The 17,823-nt window shown below is 38.5% G+C and overlaps 2 protein-coding genes across 3 annotated transcripts in view; one reads left to right on the plus strand and one right to left on the minus strand.

The window, feature by feature from the left end:
* LOC128208236 (usherin-like) overlaps window positions 1–9,109 on the plus strand; it is a 58,500-nt gene extending 49,391 nt beyond the window's left edge. Inside the window, exons 57-67 of one of the 2 annotated variants that reach the window (XM_052911712.1) lie at window positions 145–2,846; window positions 3,278–3,578; window positions 3,752–3,951; window positions 4,373–4,468; window positions 4,970–5,214; window positions 5,475–5,695; window positions 6,283–6,462; window positions 6,677–6,766; window positions 6,913–7,163; window positions 7,482–7,694; window positions 8,239–9,109. In XM_052911712.1, the coding sequence (XP_052767672.1) occupies window positions 145–2,846; window positions 3,278–3,578; window positions 3,752–3,951; window positions 4,373–4,468; window positions 4,970–5,214; window positions 5,475–5,695; window positions 6,283–6,462; window positions 6,677–6,766; window positions 6,913–7,163; window positions 7,482–7,694; window positions 8,239–8,316 (4,577 nt within the window). In that variant the 3' untranslated portion in view covers window positions 8,317–9,109. The remainder of the gene's footprint in view (window positions 1–144; window positions 2,847–3,277; window positions 3,579–3,751; window positions 3,952–4,372; window positions 4,469–4,969; window positions 5,215–5,474; window positions 5,696–6,282; window positions 6,463–6,676; window positions 6,767–6,912; window positions 7,164–7,481; window positions 7,695–8,238) is intronic. The other variant, XM_052911713.1, reaches the window with a different exon arrangement.
* Window positions 9,110–9,798: 689 nt separating this feature from the next.
* On the minus strand, window positions 9,799–17,809 carry LOC128208239 (protein amnionless-like). The gene is made up of 13 exons (XM_052911718.1): window positions 17,676–17,809; window positions 17,176–17,333; window positions 16,829–16,928; window positions 16,266–16,486; window positions 15,770–15,925; window positions 15,487–15,583; window positions 15,130–15,215; window positions 14,772–14,901; window positions 14,401–14,502; window positions 14,007–14,118; window positions 13,567–13,765; window positions 11,932–12,033; window positions 9,799–9,943 (listed from the first exon to the last, which is right to left on the minus strand). The coding sequence occupies exons 1-13, from the start codon at window positions 17,746–17,748 to the stop codon at window positions 9,836–9,838; spliced, it is 1,644 nt and encodes a 547-aa protein (XP_052767678.1). The 5' UTR covers window positions 17,749–17,809; the 3' UTR covers window positions 9,799–9,835.
* Between the last annotated feature and the right edge of the window lie 14 nt (window positions 17,810–17,823).

A 17,823-nucleotide genomic window follows, 5' to 3' on the forward strand; every position in this document is an offset into this window, starting at 1 on the left:
CTTTGAATAAGAAAAGTTTCTTTGGACATGTTCTTATCTTTCTTACCTGTTCCTTTAATCCAAGTAATTATGAAATTTCTGTGTATAATTAATTTTATTGCTTTTATCAAAAATATTTAATGAAAATATATACATGTTTTTCAGGTGTTTTTGCCCCAAAGGTGATAGTGCGTAGTGCTACTTCAGTTGACATTTACTGGACTCCCCCAACACAGCCCAATGGCATTGTGACATTTTACGCTCTTGTCAGAGTAGAAAGTAAGAACGAGATACGGGTTTTCCTGGGGGAGGATTTCCATGCCACAGATTATAGTCTGGTTCCAGGCAAGACATATATGTACTTTATCACTGTGGGCACTCAAGCAGGGAACCGCAGTAGTGAAACAACCTCAGTAACCATGCCTGACAACACACCCACAGGTATTCCACTGCCAGAAAATGTGACAGTGATGAGTGCCACAGAGATATTTGCGGAATGGAGGGGGATACCACCTGAGAATGGAATCATTGACCAGTATCGTGTTCTGCTAAATGCAGGGCGGGACACTGCAGTAGATAGAGGTGTGGGGTTAGAAACCTCAGTGATGATAACTGGGCTGATGCCATTCACAGAATATAATGTCAGGGTCCAGGCCTGTCTGATGGGCGTACCCAATGGGTGTGGCACTGGACCAGGGGTGACTGTGAAGACATTTGAGGCCGCCCCTGCCAACATGCCCGCCCCCATGGTGGAATCAACCGCCCCGGATGTTGTTAATGTATACTGGGATACACCTCTACATCCCAACGGGGTAATCAGACAGTATCTGGTATACTACAGGCTGGCTGGGACGAATGTAGAACTGCTGATCAACAGGGTTGGCCACACTGAGGACAAAACATACCATATAAGGCATGCAGGATCAGACCTGTCTCCATACACTCAGTACGAATACAAGATTGTAGCAGGAAACTCACAGGGAGATGTCTCCAGCCCCTGGACACTGGTTCGCACCAAAGCTGCCCCACCCAAGGGCTTAACCCTTCCCCTTATAACTGTCACTGGAGCCTACTCTGTACAGTTAAGATGGGTGCCTCCTACACAGCAAAATGGGGAGATCAGTATGTACAAAATCATGTACAAGAAAGTAGTGAATGACCCTACAATCCCTGACAGCATTCAGACTATTACTGTTCCTGGAGTTACAATTCATACATCTATTAGTGGATTGCAACCTTTCTCTGAATACAAGCTTATGCTCCAAGCTTTCAACTCAGCAGGTAACATTTCGAGCACATGGACAACATTTAAAACTGGTGAGTCTTCACCGGCAGGGCTGGGTTCTTTTGACATCGAGAGAATGGAGAATGGCCTAGCTGTGATATTAAGGTGGGGGCCTCCTGTGCAGCCTAATGGAATCATCACAACATACAGAATATATGTACAGGAATCATCAGTAGCAGTTTTCCAGGGGCTGAACAGGGAGTTTGAGTTACGCAGATTGGAGCCCTTCCATGAGTACTCTGTACAACTAGAGGCCTGCACCACAGCTGGCTGCACATACAATTTTGTCCAGAAGTTCTACACTGCAGAGACTGCACCAGAGAGCCAGCCATCCCCAATGATGGGAGAGGTCACCGCTACATCAGCAGTCATCACCTGGACCAGACCTGCCAGGGCTAATGGTAGAATCACTGTGTTTGAGGTGTACCGGAAAGCCAACGCTCGCATACAGAAGAGGGCTATATCTGACCCAGTGGTTGTGCACCGGGAGTTCAACACTGATGCTGACACATTCACCTACACTGATACAAACTTTCAGCCATTCACTGAGTACCAGTACAGTATCAAGGCTGTGAACTCTCAAGGCTTTACAATCAGCCCCTGGCAGTCACTGTTTACAGACCAGGCTCCACCAGGGGGCGTCCTACCTCCCCAGGTAACGCCGGTACCCAACATAATTGACTCTGTGGTGGTCACATGGGCAACACCAGACAGGCCTAATGGAATCATCCAGAGTTATAGCCTACAGAGGAACAAGTCAACTCCTTGGAGCTTCACCGCCCTAGAGGAAAAGACTTTCACAGACACTGGGCTATATGCATTTACCTTTTACAGTTACACCATAACTGCATGCTCAGGCGGTGGTTGCACAAACAGTCTCCCAACAGTTATTCGGACTAAAGAGTCTGCCCCACTCAAGGTCCTGTCACCAACATTGTTTGCTGAAAACTCCACTTCAATAAGAGCCAGCTGGCAGAGACCTCAGATTCTAACAGGGGAGATAAGTGCCTACCAATTGTACAAAGACGGATTGGTGGTATATGAGGGTATGGACCTGCAGTACACTGTGACAGGGCTTGTTCCGTTCAGGGACTACACATTCAAGTTGACGGCCTGTACGACTGGCGGCTGTACAGACAGTGGGGAGGTAACTGGGAGTCCGCAGGATGATGTTCCCCAGGGAATGGCCCCACCCATCCTCAATGTGATGAGCTCCAGTGCTATAGAGGTCACCTGGAAGGAACCAGACTTCCCCAATGGGGAGATAACCTCGTATGATGTGAGGAGAAACGATCGTCTGGTGTACACAGAGAGTGTCAGCATTTCAGGAACCCTAAGGACAACCTACACAGACTACAACCTTAATCCTGGGATGGAGTATGCATATGTGGTGGTTGCCCGGAACAGGAAGGGGTCTGTGGAGAGTTTGGTGTCCCTTGCCCGCACCTGGGCTTCTTCTCCCAGTGGGTTGGACCCGCCCAGCCTTTCTGCAGTGTCTGCCACCTCAATGCAGGTCAGCTGGGAGGTCCCTGCAAACCCTAATGGCGTCATCAAGAACTACACCATCTTCAGGGATGGACAGGTAAATAGCTCTTTCTAAGGTTCCTTTAAGTAGGCTACTCAAGGTATGTTTAATTAGAACTTGGCAAATGATTGTTGTTTTCACAAACAGTATCATATGAATGACTAAAAAAGCAATTTAGCATCTTCCTCATTTCATCAAAGAAAACTAGTTTTTGTTTAACTGTCATAGCCTTAGTGTCTTGTTGTCTGCATTGTTGTGGTACAACTTAAACATTTGCCATAATAAAACAATATCTTCAAATGAAACTTGGAGCACATGTTGCCAGACAAAACAAAACGTACAACTATAGCATAAGGCCATTACTCTGGCTTTAGTGAGGTTTAATGTATGCCCCTTGGTCAACTGAAATAACAACAGACACGCATGGGCATTTGTTTCTTGTCAATTTGTAACAAAGACTGGTCACCTTGTATTTCATTATATTTCAGATGGTCTACTCCGGAGGCCCCACTCAGCTTAACTACATAGTACCTGGTCTGCAATTCTGGACAGAGTACACATTCCGAGTGCAGGCATGTACAGACAGGGGCTGTTCTCTCAGTATAGGGGCCACAGGGAGGACACTCCCCTCAAGACCCGAGGAACAGGCACCACCCTCTCTCTTGCCACTGGCCAATCAGAATGGAGCTCACTCTGGTGTGCTGGTGGAGTGGGACCAGCCTCTCAAGCCAAATGGGCTTATCGGCAGATTTGAATTGTACAGGAGAGAGGTCATCAATATGCCTTCAGGTATGATACAATTCTTTATTTGTCTTGTCAAGTGTAAAAAAAAAGGATTTGGGGCCAAAAGTTTGTTTCATTTTCAGCTCACTTGAGCACTTAGTCCAATTATATAATTGAATTTTATGGAGGATGTTACATACATTCTATGTACAATTTACATGTGTGTAATGCATATACAGGAATATCTTATGCAAACATGAGGATGGTATACAACGGCAGCAGTCGTTCATTTACTGACCGGAGCTCAGACTTGCTCCCCTTCACCTTATATGAGTACTCAGTGATGGGTGTAAATGGAGTGGGGAAAGTCTCAAGTCTGTGGTCCCAGGTGACCACCAAGGAGGCCCCACCCGACACTGTCCCAGCACCGTTGATATTGGTAATTGTCTTTTTGAGTTTAAGTATTGTTAGTATTTAATTATTTTTAGGCTAAAAGGGTCTCGCGAAATTAAAGCAATCTACACTACTTGATTATACCAAACTGGTGATGGAGTGGTAGATTGTACATGGTGTATACTGATATTAGAAATTACAGGGGTAATAGCACAAAATTATGTACTTTAGTTGATAAAATAACTTGTTTTATTTATTGTAAAATATTAAGTCTTTAATTATCGAGATTGTACATATGTGTATTTTTATGTCACATAACCCTGCATTGATATATGTGTAAATAAATGCTAAATTCTATAAGCAATATAACTTCATCTACAGTACTTTGCATTGATGGAATTCTGAAAAGGCAATTTTTTCTTCCAATGTAATATTATTTAATGCCTTATCCCTACCTGCTGTTTCAGGAGACAAAGCCCAGCTCTGTGAAGGTGCAGATAACTCCTCCCACAATTCCGAACGGAGTTGTCAGATACTACAATGTGCTTGCAAATGACACTTTGGTGAGTTTTAACAACTACAACGTTATAAAACCATCTACTGTATAGTTCTTAGTCAAAATGAAATAGTAACATTACATGATTGTTTGAATTAAATACTTTAATGTTGAATTCTGGTGAAAGACCATTCATACTGACTATCCATTTTTTCCAAATAAGTATTATCCTTAACATATTACTTAATATGCCATACATGCCATATTTCTAAGAGGCTTCCCAGGGGATTTTGGTCTGAATTCCTGGGGATTTTTATATTACACCAGGTGATTTTTACGCAGCAAAATTTAGCACAAACCAAGCTTTATAGGTAAGAAACACACTCTAATTAAAATAGTTTTTGGACATAGTCAACCTTGAGCTAGTATTAAATTCCAGGGGATATGGATCCCCGGGCGGGGGACCAGGGGATGGGTCATAATTACAGGGGATGTTTCCCCCTGCCTGGGGATATGGCATGTATGATATCCAGGCAGTAAATTGATAGATTATTATTTCTTCTTACAGTCGAGCACTGGAACCTCGCTAGAGCAGACAGTGGGCATTACAGTGCCCCTGCTACCATACAAGAACTACGCTATCACTGTACAGGCGTGCACAGCAGGTGGCTGTACAACCAGTCCACGTGTAATGGTACAGACTGGTTCCTCCCGACCCTCAGGACAGGAACCTGTCAAGATGCTGGGGGTGAACATGACAGTAGTGAGACTTGGCTGGCAGCATCCTATCAGTCCAAATGGAGTCATTAGAAGGTAGTCAGGTCTCAAGTTCATTAAATAAACAACCATGAACCACAATGTTTATTATTTAAAACACTTAACTAGACTAACTGTTCCCAACAATGATGAACTGCAACATATCACAATCATCATACAAAAATGGTAATAAATTTACATCATATAGTTCCAACATAGTTGGTATCAACTCTATATACTGAACAGTATACTCAAAACAAAACTATGGTGAGACTGCCAACTTTGATCTTACATCATACAATCCCTATATATTCCAGGTTCTCCCTGCATCAGAGGCGTGCATGTCCCCCGACTCCCCAGCCCTTCCAGCAACCCTGTAACCCTGGAGACCCAACGTCTGTGTATGAGGGCATGTACATAGAAAAGGTTGTACCTGGCCTCACTCCGTATACAGCGTATGAGTTCCAGATACAGTCGGTTAACGATGCGGGGGCAAGTGACTTCCCCGTTTGGATCAGAGTGGAAACAACAACTGATGGTAAGGCTTTATGACACATTGTCCATACTGCATTATTTATACTATATTTCCCTCTGACTGGTTACTCACTTTATCCTCCCATTCATAAGGCCAAGTGGCTCTAAATGGCAGATATTTCACCAAAAACTATAACAACACTTCAATTTACATACAGAACAAAATCTATTTCCAAATAAATAAATTTAATTATTTGGTTTAAATTATTTTATCTAAAAAATTATCTGTAACTTTAAATTTATCAAAGTGTATTTGTCATCTTTAAGATACCCAAACATCCTGCAACCATAAATAATGCTCTACTGTGGTGGATACATTCATTGAAAGACTATGAAGACTGATTTTTTTTTAATGCAGATCTACTAAACCTGTTATTTATGAAAAAATAAAGATACTGTTGAAACCTCTTGGCTCTAACTCAGCTTGTGCATTGAGAAAACTTTGAGTGTATGATATTTCGAGCAAAACAAAACTATTTCTAGAATGAAAATGCCTAGCTAAGACCATTCCTTAACTGTTGTTTTCATTCTATTGATTTTATATACAAATTATACACTGATTTGAGAATTAAGATTGATTTTCTTATCCAGCTCCTGTGTATGTGAAGTACCCGTTGTTGGCAAAGAATGGTTCACTAGCTGTGGTAGACTGGTCATCATCTTTTGTGCTTAACTCTCGCCTCCAGGAGTACTCTATCATCATGCAAGACAAGATTGTCTATACAGGGATCACCAGCAAACATTCTATAGATAGAGTCAACCCCTTAGAGAGTAAGGGCATGTCAATTATGATTGTTTTAATCTGATTTAGTACTGAGAGAGTCATACAAGTTTTCAATATTTTCTTTAGTTTTGAAAGTTGACAAACAGCATTGCCAAAAGTTGCTGTCTCACTGAAGTTTGTAAAATTATTCACAAAGATTTTTTAAGAAATCAAGTCCAATATTTACTACCCAGTAAATTAAAAAAGATACTCTTATTTCAGAGCTTCTGTTTACAATCAAGGTTTTAACAGACACAGGGGAGGCTGAGTCACCTGTGATAGTGTTTGACCCTACAGCCTCTGGCAATGTGGGTAAGTGTCATATACATCTGCAATTTTCATGAGGTTTTATTTCATACAACATTCTGCAAAAAAAGTACCAGGTATATAAATTGACTGATTTTTGAGCATTATGTAATTATAGATTATAACATGAGAAAAACCTTTCTTATTGCCAGGGACAACTCCTGCCCTTGTTGGTACCACAGAGATGGTCACCCAGGAGGAGCAGTTTTTTGAAGAGGTGTGGTTTATCGCTCTTATGGCAGTCCTGGGCGTGCTCTTCCTCCTAGTGCTGCTTGGCTGCTGTATCCGGCATTGCGGGTCCTCCAATACCTACATCAGGGAGCGACTCCCCCTGCAGATGCGCCAACAAAAGCAGCCATTCACCTTCATGATTGACCCCAACACTGGCAGTCTCGTGGCTCTGGTAATTCCTTCTAAGGATTTGCATTCCAAAGTGCTACATCATAAAAAAGGCTCATGAATTGTATATTTGCAATTGAATCATTGTGGCAAAATTGAAAAATTACCCCAAATATTTGTCATACTAGGTCTCCCAAAAATCAATCTCAACTTCTATCCCAACTGCGTGTACCGTAGAATCATTGTTTATCAGTCACAGTTGAGCAAACTTGGAATTAAACATAATCAAACTGACATCTGTAAGTTTTAACACACTTCATTAGTGCTAACATTTGTTCATACATGTTTATATTTTTCATTTTCCCAGTTATATTTCTGACAGGAGGAGAGCCCAGATGGACGTCATGACAAGTCAGGTTACTACTCGGGCTCAATTACCAATGGGATGACTAACCCAGCCTATACACACCCACACAAACACAAGGGGCAGGGCAGCTTTGGGCACTCATCAGACTCACTGTTTGATGATGATATCGAGGAAGATGATGACGATTACATCTGGGATAAAAATCCTGACAGTGGCCTTGTCAGCAATGTGAGTAGAGGTGTCATTAGCATGTCTGTTTATTGAATGTCAAGGTCCAGGTTTGGCCATACTGTAGCCTTGTTGTCAGGGTTGTAGTGCAAAAACGTGTACCAAAACTCAGATACCTTTAAAGATGTACAGTTACAGTACAAATCAAACATGGTACTGTTTTCCCATAGACAAAACGCAGATGGTTAGCAAGGAATGCTCTGGCTTTGTTAATATATTGTTAAAATGTGCCCTTTTTTTAAGAGAAAATAGACTCTCAGCAGCTGATTTGTTGTACCCTCAGCTGTAATATTCATCCGGAATCAAAGTGTTCTTGATGACAATAAACAGTCATTCATTTAAAACTTAAAGAAATACCTTAGAATGATCTAGTGTATAAGGTATTTTTGACAATTAAATATAGTGCAATACTGATGGCAACATGTTTTCAATATGTGATTGACGTTCTCATTACTAGGGCCAGAATGATTCACATTTGCGGGTCTCATATGCAATAGAGAATATCACTAAGCCAAGGTATTTAAGATCCCCTTTTTCTTTCCAGTATGACAGTGAGAGCCTGGAGACTCCCAGTTACAGTGTCAGCAAGGAACATACAGTGTTCACAGACACACCCTTGTGATGACAAGCCACACTAGCCTCATTTTAAGTTATGCAATGCAAGGACTTGTATGTGTGTGGATTGCATTATACGTGCGCAGAAGACGTTCCCACTGAATCTAATAAGACTGGCAAGGATCTCATATATTGTATCTTATTGAAAGAAACAACTTTTATGTGTTCATGAACTCTTTCTTTTATTAATGTGTGTTTGGTAGTGTGCTTGCTTTTCTGGACATCTCAGTGATACTGTGGGTTGGGTTGTAACATACAGATGCAGCGTTTCACATCGTTTTTTCCAAAGATTTTAGCTGTGTTCATATAATAGGCAAAAAAAGTCCTGCGACATAATATATTTTTTTATAGTTTTATAAGCAAGGAGATTTAAGCCAGTTAGTCTACTTCCATAATCAAAAGGCTTTATTGCAATTACATAATGTTCTAGAACTCTTAAACACATACAGGAAGGCATAAAGTCACAAAATTGCCCGCTATTTGTTAATGTTAAAACAAACTTCAACTTAAAGTTTACGGTAATGGAACTTATGACGACAAAAAGGTCACCTTAATAATTTAAAAAGAACAATAACAGTAGGTTGAAATATAATAAAATCTTGAATTTGGCTTTCATGTTCTTTATATATGGAAATAACGTAAATGTAGTAATGACCTTTTGAATAGTATTTCACTTGCATATAAGAATAGGTAAGAGTTTGTAAGAAGAAGCATAACACTTAATACTTAAACAATAGAAATATTGATAAACAAACATGTTGTCGCAGGAATTTCTTTGCCGAGTATTTGTACTACCACTCTTTGTTAAGATTTTCACCTTGTTCACAATCCTAGACATTTTAGTGTTTTGCAATAAGCCAAATACATGTAAATATTTACACTATTTATTTTGCATAATTTATTATATTATACACACACATGTTTGACACATTTTCAAAAATATATATTTTTACAATAGAAATAAAATAAGTCTCGTTATTTCTAGTACAATATAAGGAAAGAAACACATTAATAAAAATGAGAAGGAAGAGTAACCAGGCATGAACAGTCAGGATACAGTGGAACATGTATAGAGAATGACCTTAAATGTGGCCTTCCCACTGATTTTAGGACTTGTGTTGTCCGGAAAACACTGTCTAAATGACACTTTAGTCTTAATATGCTGAATATATATGCCAAGTTATTTCAAAAGTCCCTTGTTCAGAAAAAACACACAGTTACAGGTGTAGTGAGTCCAAGCATAGAAGAATGATGAATAAACAGCAAATTCTGTATGAAAATGGAATGTCTGAATGTCGGCCACGCTACTAAATAAGGTGAGGGATACACAGACTTAATGGGCAGCCTCACATTGTTTACTTCAAGTACACAGCAATATATTGATTCCAACAATGCAGTAGTGAACAAACATAAATGCTATTCCAAGATGCGTGTAATATTGAGTATTGGATCTTGATTACAATGCCAGACATTTTGACAATGTATAGAGAAATAATCTTTAGTATTTGTTCATCAAGTCTGCCACTTCAAGCCTCAGTGTCTGAGGTGACCTTGTCTTGACCTTGATCTCCCAGGGTCATCACCGTTGGCAACTGGGGATTCTCCACTGTGGCTGGGTCAGTGAACAAGGACTCCTGAAACACAGATATGAACTTTGAATGAACTACATTCACAGAATTATGTCACATGTAGTTGATGATCACATCAATTTACCGTAAATGACTGGGTATTAGACGCACTTTTTTCCCTCAGATTTTGATGCAAAAAAATGCCTGCGTATAATACCCAGTAACAATTTTTTGAACTTTTTTTCTGAGGTCAATTTCTAGCCGAGAGTTTGTTTAGATTTATGGAGAAAGGGATGTTACTCGCGTCATATTGATCGAGTATATACGGGTTAAAACGGCACTTGAAGATCGGGATACGGTATATCGTAAGACGTTTATAATTTCAACAAAAATATTTTTCGATTAAAGTTACGATAATTCACTTAAGAGTTCGTACACTCTAAATATTTGGACACCCATAATTATTTCCCAAATACATCAATCATAACTTTCATAGTTACCAAGTTTCACAGACGAAGATTATTGATTTTTATCTTTACAATGCCTGGCTAGATTACCTAACCGTATACACACCACTGTGACAATTTAATTAGTTACTACCCATCCTAAACGATTTATTGCCTGTTGAAAAGGAAGTGTGATATATTTATTTGAGGATTAAACAAACAACAAGGGCAATCAAGGGATTAAGAAAACATCGACATGGCATGTTTGTAAAACGATCTGCCAATAAGCTTTCAAACTTGTACCACACTTATAGACTATATGAAGCAATAATCGTACATTAATCCTGCATAGCAATGTCCATGCTCTCCACGAGATCCTCGTGGGTATAACTGTAAGTTATGTGACGTCACACAGTGTGACTCTGATCTGAAGCCGATAGAATGTGTTTATTCAGTTCAGTGCATGTATAAAATGGTGTTTTAATTAACTTCATGAAGGATTTACACTTATAGGCGTAATAAATAAGTTTATGACCATTGATTACTACGGATAAATTAATAAGTGGTAAAAACCAAACATGAAGAAAAAAGGCAGGTTAAACAAACATGTAAATAAAATGTAAAAATGATAATTTTCTATGTATTCGGAGAGCGAAAAAAATAATTAATTTATGGTGTCCGAACTCTTGTGAATTACGGTATTCAATATTATTTTGAATAATAAATTGAATTAAACAATAATCAAACTTACATATAAAAAACAAAGTTAGGCACTGTCAAAATATTTTTCGCATAACAACTTTTCATTCTCGACAGTATGGTTGTATGGTTTTAAAGATAACCATCGCCATTTTCAAGACAAAAAAAATTTCACTGTCAACAAACATGGTGGCTGAAAATGCCGGACGATTTTGACATTTTTTCTATGCGTCTTTTAACCAAAAACATAGATTAAAAGTTTTTTTCTCGGATTTTTCACAGATTTTTTTCCCTGCGTGACTTAGACCTAACTTTTATTATTTAAGATATCATTTCCTATTTTCACTTTTAATTATTATCAGAATTACAAATGTAAACACTAATCAAGTAAAAAATAAAATCAGATACACTAATTACTTTCATAAAACATATTGATAATTTTTGACAGTTGAAATCATCTCGATGGCCACTGGTAGTTCTAGAACTTCAAGAAAAGCCTTTGGTGTTTGTGCTCAAAGTAAAACAGATAAATAACAAGGTGAACATGGTCTTGTGGCATAGATCTCCACCTATCTCGCTAGAGATCCCAGGATCAAGCCTATCCAAGGCGAGTCTTTCAAGACAACTAAATGCAAACACTGCTTTCTGCACAGGAAATGGACTTGAGCAGAATTTCTGCATATGGTATTTTTTATTCACAATGATGAAACTGCTGCTATCATTAGCTCTGAAAAGCTTTTATAGCGATGAAATTATGTAGAAGTTTTTAAAATCTGCTATGTACCTGTGATTAAGAACCATTTAACATTCCTTGATGTTACCCAGTACTGATCATTGACAAAGCTCCAGAGTGGGGATGATCATCTAGCTTAAATAATTGGTAAAAACTACACATAACAGTACACCTACCTGGTGGACACTGTCATACAGGGGGTTGTCAAAGCCGTAATCGATAGGTTGATTCTCGGTCATCACGTCTGACCTCACCTCCATCTCCATGGACTTCACATGCTGCAAGGGAACAGTCAATTGGGACATATTCAACTATGGATACCACATGATAAATTATGTTCTATGTTATGTCAGAAGACAACATTTGGCTTGAAATGAAGACTTAAAACAAATAACTTTTGTTTTACTACACCAATTTAAATGAAACAATAAAACGCAATGCGACGAAACCAAGTTTTTAATGATTGACAGAAGAACTTCAGCCTGTGTCTGTTTTTCTATTTTTAGTAAGTGACCTTAACCCTAGGGACCCCAAACACAATCCTATGAAAGGTATCCATAAACTCTTCCTATAGACCAAGTTTGGTCAAGATATGTCATCCCTAACTAAAGTTATTCAGTTTCAACTGTTTTTCTATTTTTAGTAACAGTGACCTTGACCCTAGGGACCCCAAACACAATCTCATGAAAGGTCTCCATTAACTCTTCCTATAGACCAATTTTAGTCAAGATATGACAACCCTAACTAAAGTTATTCAGTTTCAACCGTTTTTCTATTTTTAGTAACAGTGACCTTGACCTTGACCCTAGGGACCCCAAACGCAATCCCATGAAAGGTCTCCATAAACTCTTCCTATAGACCAATTTTAGTCAAGATATGACAACCCTAACTAAAGTTATTCAGTTTCAACCGTTTTTCTATTTTTAGTAACAGTGACCTTGACCTTGACCCTAGGGACCCCAAACGCAATCCCATGAAAGGTCTCCATAAACTCTTCCTATAGACCAAGTTTAGTTAAGATATGTCATCTCTAACTAAAGTGAGAACCTGGTTAACAAAGGGCAGTCTATGCCGCTTAAAGAGCCCCACTTTCGTTTTATTACTGGAGTTCGATAAGGTGATTAGTTTCATCAAACACTTTGACAAACCTGTTTCCAAAATAATGTTTTGACAGTGCTCCATCAGACGGCCGTATTGTGAAACGGTTTGTCAAAGTGTTTTAAGAAACTAAACTCTCAATCAAACTCTGGCAAAAGACCAAAGGTGGCGCTCTGTAAGGGGCATAGACTGCACTATGTTTAATTTAAAATGCTGAAGAAATATTGAAGTTACCTTTGTTCAAAGTCTCCATTTGTAGCAAAATGTTGCCTTCCGACATAGTATTTATTACTAGTATACAATTTATCACGTGGAATACACACACTGTATATCATATTCATATAACACCCTAGTTTGCTTTAATATATGTAACTCAACAGCATATTACAAAGCCAATGCAGCAAATATAGTTTTTTATTTAAATGCTTACCCGGTAACATACAGGCACTTATATTGATTTCTTTTCAAATAAAATCCCAAAGTAAACTAGAAGAAAATAAATAGAGGCAGTGTCAATCATTATGCTTTCACCTGTCACAGATCAGAATGTATGTGAGATATGGATGCCGGTAGCTCATTTGTGTACAGACTTACAAGCATCAAGCCATAGTGTCTACCGGTATATAAAGATTGGATGTATGTTTTTCGGCTGTCACATTCACAATAAATATATAAGTATTCAAATCGAAATACACGAAAAAGTCTGTCAATACCTGCATGGGGGTTATGCCATATGTGGGGTTTTCAAAGCCTTGAGAGGAACCCCCGCCAATGCTGGCAAGCCCGCTGTCATGGGAGTCCCATCGAAAGCCCACAGATGGGGGCATAGGCTCTTGAGTGTTCCCACGAGAGCTTGCTGTAAACCGGTTAAACGTGTCAAACATGCGGGCACTGAAACCACTACCTTCAGACCTATAAAGAATCAAGGCATGAAGCGATAAAATATTTCCCTTAACCTTGTGTTATGAAATTTTCGATTTAAAAATTAAATGTATGCTATGAAAAAAGGACAGTGTTTGTTATGAATTAGTTAACAAGTCATCTTTTAAATTTTAGTTATTATTACATTATCAACAATGCAAAATAACTGTAAGTTACAAACACCATTGGTTGCCATTTATATATTTAACAATTGTTGCCAACAATAACTTACGTTTTGGTATGCCTATGGAAGAGGAATCCAGCTCCAGCTAGCAGTAACAGCCCAATCAAGCATCCAATAGTGATTCCAGCTACTGACCCCCGACTCATGGAGGGCTGTCCACCTGCGAATTTTAATCTGTTGTTAACTATAAAATTATAGAAATTATATTTACATGAAATGTTTCATTTTGGAATACAAACATTCAAAGCATAAATAACTCATTTTATCCTTGTATCATCCCTTCTGATCACTAGAACTATGACTGGCATACCAGATATTCTTATTGATATCCACTAGCAGATTTAAAGCCATGATGGGAACCAGCAGTACTCGTCTGAAGACTGGTACTCTTAACAGAGTACCTAAACCTTTCTTCTGGATGAACAAACCTTCCCCAATTTACCTGTATGTGCACTGGGTGACCAAGGGCCATGATGGGAACCAGCAGTACTCGTCTGAAGACTGGCACTCACCAGGGCGTACTTCATACCACCTCCACGAATGTCTGAAATGTTTTCAAATATCAAAGCTTTATATAATAAACGTTCAAATATCAAAGCTTTATATAATAAAAGTCTTCCTTTTAACACTTTCATTGCTTCCTGTGGTTCTTTTGAAAGGCAGGATATATTTCATTTTCTGGGATGAAAGTTATTAAAGTACATTAATGGATAATTGTAGACAATGACAAGTTATTATGAACAGTTTGTACCCATTGAAAGGACAAGATATTTCAAAGATTTTGAGTGGAAGACGGTTTGATTTCCAGTATACCTGCTGTGATGTCGGCCATGATATTAGTGGCCACCTTGGAACTTGTGACGCCGTCTCTGTCCATTAACACCATCTGAACCTTTCCATCACTGCGCTTGGACACGATGTACTGGACAGACTGATACTCTACCTTTATAGGAAATATAGGATGAGGTTTAACTATATATATTTAAGAATCAAAATTAATATTTTCCAATTTTATCTGAGGTATTGTGTATGCATGCCACCAGCTAAACATATACATTGCCCCACTTTAAATAAAAGCAGAGCAGCAGTCACAATGTGACTATAAGGTATATACAAATAAAGATTTGAACTAAAAGCTAAATATTGAAATAAACAAATGCTGCAAGTGTACCTTATTGTCCAGGAAGTTTCTCTGTATGCTGGTCTTCAGTGTGTTAAAATTAAAGCCTGTACCATAGGTCAGATTTAACATTCCCCCTGAAATGATCAATATGAAAAATAATATTTTATTTCATTATTCATTCCAAAGCACTTGGATAGATCTTACCACACGCACTTATAAAGATTCTTATCTGAAGATGGAGTAAGACTTTGAATAAAACAAATACTACATGTACATGCTGATAGTGATAGAGCGATATCACCAAACAAATATTTTAGTGGAGTTATGTGACTTGCTATATATATAATCGGTAAAATTAAAATTAAAAGTCATAGTATAAATTGATGACTATGATAAATACTTTACCGCACACAGGGCAGCAGTGGCCTACAGGAATAAAGGGCATGGTACAGGCTGGTCTGGCACACCGGTTCTTCTGTATGCTACACAATGTGGTGTACAACTGGAAATGGTTATGAAGCTACATTTTATATAAATCTCATTACAGATATGGCAGCACAGGCACACAGGGGTCAATAGGAAAGAAAATTTGCACAATTTTAGATTTTTTAAACCAATTTATGTATTTCCTTATTCAATCAATGCCAGAAAGACTCCCAGAAACATTTAACATTGTTTTCTATCCTACCATTCCCTTGTCATTGCCGCATATACAACCAGTCTGGTCAGTGCATCTCCGTCTGTTGATGGTCACAGTCGACCTTGGGCCGGAGTTGGGCTGGGTGAAAATGTTGCGCCCATTCTCAGTGGACAGGAAGTCACGGAATGTGGAAGAACTGTAGGCCTGCAACAATGTCATATTTGTGTACAAAAATGGCATACATAATCTATTAATGACAAAATATATGTAAGTTTTTAGAAAAATCCTTCACATAAAGCTTTCTTTATTTTGGAATTTTATAACAAGTTTCGTGAAACATTCTATTTTATGGTTTTGAACAATTAATAGCAAAGCCCTTTGTGTATTCACTACCTGGATAGGAAATATCGAAAATTTAAAAGCACACTATTTGCATGAACAGGAATGAAAGCTATTATTTAACCAAGAGCAAATCGAGGGGTGAAAACGAAAAGTTTTTATCTTCTTCTATATTGAATGTCACTTAGAACCCTCGAAATATTACCTTGCCAGACACTTTGATGGTGTTCACTTGTATATCAAGGTTAGATCCAAGGTCCACATAATATGAGCTGCCTGTGGGGAATATCACATGGTCCATGGCACAAGGTACCCTCTCCGTGTCCAGTAGGGGGCGGGGCTCACAGGGACCTATCTCCGTGGCAACAGGGCACCAGTTTGTAGGGTCCACCCACTGGGCAGGGTGGCTGGCATTAAATGTGATGTCTGGAAAGTTGGTCACAATAAAATTTAACTCATAAAAAATTAAACTGGTGCACTTGATTCACATCACGATGGAGCTATCAACACCAAGAGGGAAGTGACATCAATGTTTTTCCACATTGAATTGTCTTTATAGAAGCATTGTATCATAGATAAAATATTTTAGTATTAGATTTCATGTGTAAACCTTAAAAGGTTTCTGTTTCAAGGGCAACATTAAAGTAATTACTGAATAAAACCGAATACACCTGTATCAAGGCGACGACAACAATTTATCTAAAAAACAACAGACAGGCCAATCAACTTTTAACCTTCATAACAACAGTCAAATCAGCTATAAATTACCTGATCCAGAGTCAAGGCAGGCAGCACTGTGGTCAGGATTGTTTGTGAAGCCCAGGCCCGCCCAGCTACCAAATATGATCTCTCCCGACATGGGCACCACCTGTTATATAATCACAAGATTAAAGGGTTGAATGCATATTTATTTAAATGTTATTGTTACATTTCATGAATTTAGCTTTACCTTTTTTCTATTCACTCGACAACTGTTGGCATGATCTGTAATGAGGCCTTGTCAACTTTTTTATCTAAACTCAGTTTGTTATAGCAGTCCCCACTCCCCCCTACTAAAACCGCACTTTTACTAATAGATCTAATTGCATTACATAAATCACTGAGATGAATATTACCAGTTCCTGAATGGTAGTGTTGATCTGCATGTAGACAACGGGGCTATCATCGGGTATGATCATGCGGTCGTTGCCGCACGGTAGGTTGCCACGGTCCCAGTTGGCTGGGTTGTTCAGGTCCGTGTTCCGTATCCATCTTACAAACTGACAATCACCAACTGCAAGTGGTAGGGTATATGTTTAGATGATCAATATCAACTATATAAATATATTTTTCTTAAAATAAAAATTAATAAATAGATACAAGCAACATGGTGTCAGTGTAAAAAAGGAATATACAATTACTTCAGAAAATCAAAGCATTTTCAACCCAAAACAAATCATTTTACTACATCTTGATTTTTAAATTAAATTTAATGTGATTTTTTTTGTATTTTATTATATTAAAATATTGCAAGAACTTATCACAGTAATATTAGTACATTTATTGTCTTTATGGAAATTTTCATCCAATATTAAAATTCATTTCTCTTAAAGATTGACAAAAACTGTTCACTTACCACGGCTCAGGAAAAGACAGAACAAACACCGGAGCAAATCCATAGGAATGGTATCAGGAAATCCCCGTTTCATTTAGCTAAGCAAAGTCATTATACATTTCATCCTAAAGACATCTCCAATGTGTCTCCCAAGTGATAATGCCCTACA

This window comes from Mya arenaria, chromosome 11, assembly GCF_026914265.1.
Source record: "Mya arenaria isolate MELC-2E11 chromosome 11, ASM2691426v1".
NCBI classification, from domain to species: Eukaryota; Metazoa; Mollusca; class Bivalvia; order Myida; family Myidae; genus Mya; species Mya arenaria.

Bases quoted from the DNA above. Each gene is read 5' to 3' on its own strand.
- LOC128208239 (XM_052911718.1), bottom strand. From the start codon at position 17,748: ATGAAACGGGGATTTCCTGATACCATTCCTATGGATTTGCTCCGGTGT. The intron at 15,926-16,265 runs GTAATATTTCGA...ACATTGTTGCAG, and splicing joins CCATCAAAGTGTCTGGCAAG to GCCTACAGTTCTTCCACATT. The intron at 15,216-15,486 runs GTAAAGTATTTA...TGATCATTTCAG, and splicing joins CCACTGCTGCCCTGTGTGCG to GGGGAATGTTAAATCTGACC.